This window comes from Somniosus microcephalus, chromosome 4 (assembly GCF_052327205.1).
Source record: "Somniosus microcephalus isolate GS21.2 chromosome 4, FLI_Smic_1.0, whole genome shotgun sequence".
Lineage (NCBI taxonomy): Eukaryota > Metazoa > Chordata > Chondrichthyes > Squaliformes > Somniosidae > Somniosus > Somniosus microcephalus.
In genome coordinates this window covers 12,810,928-12,817,312 of record NC_140990.1, presented here as the reverse complement: position 1 = coordinate 12,817,312, position 6,385 = coordinate 12,810,928, and the positions used below count along the sequence as shown (strand labels likewise).

The 6,385-nt window shown below is 49.2% G+C and overlaps 1 protein-coding gene and 1 long non-coding RNA gene across 2 annotated transcripts in view; both read left to right on the top strand.

Moving 5' to 3' along the window:
* LOC147118316 (DDB1- and CUL4-associated factor 11-like) overlaps positions 1–379 on the top strand; it is a 30,140-nt gene extending 29,761 nt beyond the window's left edge. Inside the window, exon 6 of the mRNA XM_085983883.1 lies at positions 160–379. Coding sequence (XP_085840009.1) covers positions 160–379 — 220 coding nt within the window. The remainder of the gene's footprint in view (positions 1–159) is intronic.
* A 585-nt stretch (positions 380–964) lies between these two features.
* LOC147118315 (uncharacterized) lies at positions 965–3,618 on the top strand. Its single transcript, XR_015077900.1, has 2 exons — positions 965–1,591; positions 1,652–3,618. It is a non-coding gene; the product is annotated as an uncharacterized LOC147118315 (long non-coding RNA).
* The last annotated feature ends 2,767 nt before the right edge of the window (positions 3,619–6,385 follow it).

Here is a 6,385-nt window from a genome sequence, read left to right as displayed (position 1 = left end):
GCCTCACTGGTCCTGGCCGAGGAGCTGGCCGCCTTCAAACCCTACCTGCGCTGCCGGCTGCCGGCCGGGGCCCCCCTGCGGCTGGTCTACTTGCTGGCCTCCTCCCTGCTGCTGCTCTGGAACGCCCTGCTGCTGGTCTCTGTGGTCTTCTTTCACCAGTACTCGCAGAAGATCGTGGGGGGCCGGCTTCGCCCAGCTGTGCTGGCACCTCACCTACCACCGCTGGTACCTGGCCCGCTGGTCACCAGCCAGGCCGGCCCAGGGCCTCTTCCAGAGGGCGGCCGCGGACTGCTCGCCGCCGACGTGCGTGTGCGGGGCGGGAAGAGTGAGAGAGATACCGTGGGACTCTGCGACGGGAACCCTTTGGTACCGAGAGTGACCCATCGGGGGGATCCCTTTTATTGAGTCTCGCCCTTTCTGTGTCAGCCGCGGCTCAGTGGGTGGCACTCGCTCTCTCTTGCTTCGAAGTCAGAAGGTTGTGGGTTCAAGTCCCACTCCAGAAACTTGGGCACAAACATCTAGGCTGATACTGCAGTGCCAGTAGTTGGGAGGCAGTACTGAGGGAGCGCTGCATTGTTGGAGGGGCAGTACTGAGGGACCGCCACACTGTCGGAGAGTCCCTCAGTGCTGCCCCTCAGACAGTGCAGAGCTCCCTCAGTACTGCCCCTCCGACTGTGCGGCGCTCCCCTCAGTACTGCCCCTCCGACAGTGCGGCGCTCCCTCAGTACTGCCCCTCCGACAGTGCGGCGCTCCCTCTGTACTGCCCCTCCGACAGTGCGGCGCTCCCTCAGTACTGCCCCTCCGACAGTGTGGCGCTCCCTCAGTACCGCCCCTCCGACAGTGCGGCGCTCCCTCAGTACCGCCCCTCCGACAGTGTGGCGCTCCCTCAGTACTGCCCCTCCGACAGTGAGGCGCTCCCTCAGTACTGCCCCTCCGACAGTGCGGCGCTCCCTCAGTACTGCCCCTCCGACAGTGCGGCGCTCCCTCAGTACTGCCCCTCCGACAGTGCGGCGCTCCCTCAGTACTGCCCCTCCGACAGTGCGGCGCTCCCTCAGTACTGCCCCTCCGACAGTGCGGCGCTCCCTCTGTACTGCCCTTCTGACAGTGCGGCGCTCCCTCAGTACTGGCACCGGGAGTGTCTGCCCTGGATTATGGAGCTCGAGTCTCTGGCGTGTGGGGCTCAAACCCACAACCTTCTGACTCACTGAAAGTGCTACCCACTGAACCACGGCTGACAATTGATTCATCCCCTTTACAGATTAATGAATGACAAATAAGGGGCCTGTGTAACGCAGTATCGTGATGCACCATTTTCCTCCTACTGTATTATAATGGGAGGTTAGTAATCCCAGATCGTGTTATCATGGGAGGTTTGTATCACAGATCGTGTTATAATGGGAGGTTCGTAATCCCAGATCGTGTTATAATGGGAGGTTTGTAATCCCAGATCGTGTTATAATGGGAGGTTAGTAATCACAGATTGTATTATAATGGGAGGTTAGTAATCACAGATCGTGTTATAATGGGAGGTTTGTAATCCCAGATCGTTATAATGGGAGGTTTGTAATTACAGATCGTGTTATAATGGGAGGTTTGTATCCAGATCGTGTTATAATGGGAGGTTTGTAATCCCAGATCGTTATAATGGGAGGTTTGTATCCCAGATCGTGTTATAATGGGAGGTTTGTAATCCCAGATCGTTATAATGGGAGGTTTGTAATTACAGATCGTGTTATAATGGGAGGTTTGTATCCCAGATCGTATTATAATGGGAGGTTTGTAATCCCAGATCGTGTTATAATGAGAGGTTTGTAATCCCAGATCGTGTTGTAATGGGAGGTTTATAATCCCAGATCGTGTTATCATGGAGGTTTGTAATCCCAGATCGTGTTGTAATGGGAGGTTTGTAATCCGTGTGTGTTGTAATGGGAGGTTTGTAATTACAGTGTATTCTAACGCGGTTTGGAATCAGATTGTGTTCTAACAAATGGTTTGGAATCTGTCGTAATCATAGAGTGTTCCAGCACAGAAACAGCACATTGGCCCCGCTAAGTCTCTGCTGGTTTACGACTTGTAGTCTGAAAGAAGTTAAAGCCTGCAAGTGTGAAGTTATGGTGATTTTAAGATAATTATGTATATATACTCTGAGTTCTGGTAGGGAGAGTGACTTTAATTCAGAGTATGTTACAATCAGGGGTTTGTAATAATATATTAAACTAAGAGGGTTGTAATTAGTATGTTATAACAAGCGATTTGTAATGCATGTTATGAGCAATTTGTACTCGATGTATAACGGGGTTTGTAATGTGAGTGTGTAATTTGTGCTCAATTCCTGCTGGTGTCTCCTGTGGCTCTGTGGGCAGCAATCTCACCTTTGAGTCAGTAGGTTGTGGGTTCACAGATTGAACTCCAGGGAGTTAAGCACAAAAATCTAGGCCAACACTCCGGTCGAGGGAGTGCTGCGCTGTCAGAGGTGCCGTCTTTCGGATGAGACGTTAAACTGAGATGATTGGACGTAAGAGATCCCATGGGCACTATATCGAAGAAGAGCAGGGGAGTTCTCCCCGGTGTCCTGGCCAATAATTGTCCCTCAATCAACATCACTTTTTTAAAAAAAACAGATTACCTGGTCATTTATCACATTGCTGTTTGTGGGAGCTTGCTGTGCGTAAATTGGCTGCCGCGTTTCCTACATTACAACAGTGACAAGGTCCCGAAAGGCATTGTATCAATGCAAGTCTTGCATATTTAATGCGAGTGTGTTATGAGCAATGTGTGCTCAATGTATGAGAAGTGGTTTCCAATGAGGGTGTTGTTCCTGTATGCCTCAGAGACATGGACCATGTACAGCAGGCACCTCAAAAGCACTGGAGAGGTACCACCAACGCTGCCTCTGCAAGATCCTGCAAACCTATTGGCAGGATAAGCGCACCAACATCAGTGTTCTCGCTCAGGCCAACATCCCCAGCATCGAAGCTCTGACCACGCTCGATCAGCTCCAATGGACGGGTCACATTGTCCGCATGCCCGATACGAGACTCCCAAAACAAGTGCTTTACTCGGAACTCCGACACGGCAAGAGAGCCTCAGGTGGGCAGAGGAAACGCTTCAAGGACACCCTCAAAGCCTCCTTGAAAAAGTGCAACATCCCCACCGACACCTGGGAATCTCTGGCCCAAGACCGCACAAAGTGGAGGAGAAGCATCCGGGAAGGCGCCGAACACCTCGAGTCTCTTCGCCGGGAGCAAGCGGAAGCCAAGCGCAGGCAGCACAAGGAGCGCACGTCAACCCAAGCACCCCACCCACCCGCCCCTTCAACCACCGTCTGCCCCACCTGTGACAGAGACTGTAGGTCCCGCATCGGACTCATCAGTCACCTGCGAACTCATTGTTAGTGTGGAAGCAAGTCATCCTCGGTTCCGAGGGACTGCCTAAGAAGAAGAATGAGGGTGTTGTAATGAGAGCATATTACAGTGAGGGTGTTGTAATCACACTATGTTCTACCCTTAGATCTGGCTTGTAATGATGAGTTTGAGGACTGACTGCATTAAAATCTGATTTTGTATAATTATTAGAATGCAATGTAACAATGTAAAATTAAATGTAAATTCAAAGGTTCCTGTCATTCTCCACAGTACAGCTCACTATTTGTGGTACATTACGATCTAATCGAGGGGGTTATAGTGATTAAAGGAGTTGATAGGGTGGATAGAGATCGAGAAACTATTTCCTCTGGTGGGCGGGGAGTCCAGAACAAAGGGGGCATCACCTTAAATTAGAGCCAGGCCATTCAGGGGTGATGTCGGAAAGCATTTCTTCACACAGGGTAGCGGAAATCTGGAACTCTCTTTCCCCCCCCCCCCCCCCCCAAAAAAAAAAGCTGTTGAGGCTGGGGGTCAGTTAGAGTCATAACGGCACAGAAGGAGGCCATTCGGCCCAGTGAGTCCGAGCCGGCTCTCTGTAGAGCAATCCAGTCAGTCCCATTCCCCCGCTCTATCCCCGTAGCCCTGCAAGTTTATTTACCTCAAGTGCCTATCCAATCTCCCCTTCAAAACATTGAGTGTCTCCGCTTCCACCACTTCCGTCGGCAGCGAGTTCCAGGTCATCACCATTCGCTGCGTAAAAAAGTTTTCCCTCGCATCCCCCCCACCCCGCATCTCTTGCCCAAAACCATAAATCTGTGTCCCCTGGTTCCTGTACCATCAACTAGTGGGAACAGCCAATCCCCGTCTCGCCTATCCAAACCCGTCATAATCTTGCAGTTCAAAATTTCAAGGCTGAGATCGATTTACAGTGCAGCACTCCCTCAGTACTGCCCTTCCGACAGTAAACATAGAAGATAGGAGCAGGAGTAGGCCATTCGGCCCCTCGAGCCTGTTCCGCCATTTAATGAGATCATGGCTGATCATCCAAATTCAGTACCCTGTCCCTGCTTTCTCCCCATATCCCTTGATCCCTTTAGCCTTAAGAAATATATCCAACTCCTTCTTGAATATATTTAATAAGTTGGCCTCAACTGCTTTCTGTGGTAGAGAATTCCACAGGTTCACCACTCTCTGGGTGAAGAAATTCCTCCTCATCTCAGTCCTAAATGGCTTACCCCTTATCCTTAGACTGTGACCCCTGGTTCTGGACTCCCCGGCCATCGGGAACATCCTTCCTGCATCTAGTCTGCCTAGTCCTGTTAGAATTTTATAAGTTTCAATGAGATCACACCTCATTCTTCTAAACTCTAGCGAATATAAGCCTAATCAACTCAATCTCTCTTCATACATCATTCCTGCCATCCTAGGTATGTCTGCTGAATATTCGCTGCACTCCCTCCATGGCAAGAACATCCTTAGATAAGGTGACCAAAACTGCACACAATACTCAAGGTGTGGTCTCACCAAGGCCCTGTACAACTGCAGCAAGACATCCTTGCTCCTGTACTCGAATCCTCTCGCTATGAAGGCCAACATACCATTTGCCTTCTTAACCGCCTGCTGCCCCTGCATGCTTACCTTCAGCGACTGGTGCACAAGGACACCCAGGTCTCATTGCACTTGCCCTTTTCCCAATCTATTGCCGTTCAGATAATAATCTGCCTTCCTGTTTTTGCCACCAAAGTGGATAACCTCGCATTTATCCACATTATACTGCATCTGCCCAATCACCCAACCTGTCCAAATCATACTGGAGTTTCTCTGCATCCTCCTCACAGCACACACGCCCACCCAGCTTTGCGTCGTCTGCAAACTGGGAGATATTACATCTAGTTCCCTCATCTAGATCATTAATATATATTGTGAATAGCTGGGGTCCTAGCACCGATCCCTGTGGTACTCCATTAGTCACTGCCTGTCACTCGGAAAAAGACCTGTTTATTCCAACTCTTTGCTTCCTGTCTGCCAACCAGTTCTCTATCCAAGTCAGTACCTTACCCCCAATCCCATGTGCTTTAACTTTGCACGCTAATCTCTTATGCGGGACCTTATCAAAAGTCTTCTGAAAGTCCAAATACACCACATCCACTGGTTCTCCCTTATCTATTCTACCAGTTACATCCTCAAAAAATTCCAGTAATCAAGCATGATTTACCGTTTGTAAATCCATGTTGACTTTGTCCGATCCTGTCACTGTTTTCCAAGTGCTCTGCTATTCCATCTTTTATAATGGACTCTAGCATTTCCCCCACTACCGATGTCAGGCTTACCAGTCTATAATTCCCCGTTTTCTCTCCACCACCTTTTTTGAATAGTGGGGTAACATTAGCTAACCTCCAATCCATGGGAACTGTTCCAGAGTCTATAGAATTTCGGAAGATGACCAGCAATGCATCTACTATTTCTAGGGCCACTTCCTTAAGTACCCTAGGATGTAGATTATCAGACCCTGGGGATTTATCGGCCTTCAATTCCGTCAATTTCCCTAACACCATTTCCCTACAAATACTGATTTCATTCAATTCCTCCCTCTCATTAGACCCAATGTTCCCCGAAATCTCTGGACGGTTATTTGTGTCCTTCTTTGTGAAGACAGAACCAAAGTATGTATTTAATTGGTCTGCCATTTCTTTGTTCCCCATTATAAATTCCCCTGATTCTGACTGCAAGGGACCTATGCTTGACTTCACCAATCTTTTTCTCTTCACATATCTGTAGAAGCTTTTACAGTCAGTTTTTATGTTCCCTGCAAGCTTACTCGCATATTCTATTTTCCGCCTCTTAATTAATCCCTTTGTCCTCCTTTGCTGAATCCTAAACTGCTCCCAATCCTCAGTTTTGCTGCTTTTTCTGGCCAATTTATATGTCCTCTCCTTGGATCTTATGCTATCCCTAATTTCCCTTGTTAGCCACGTTTGAGTCACCTTTTTTGTTTTTTTATGCCAGTGCAGCGCTCCCTC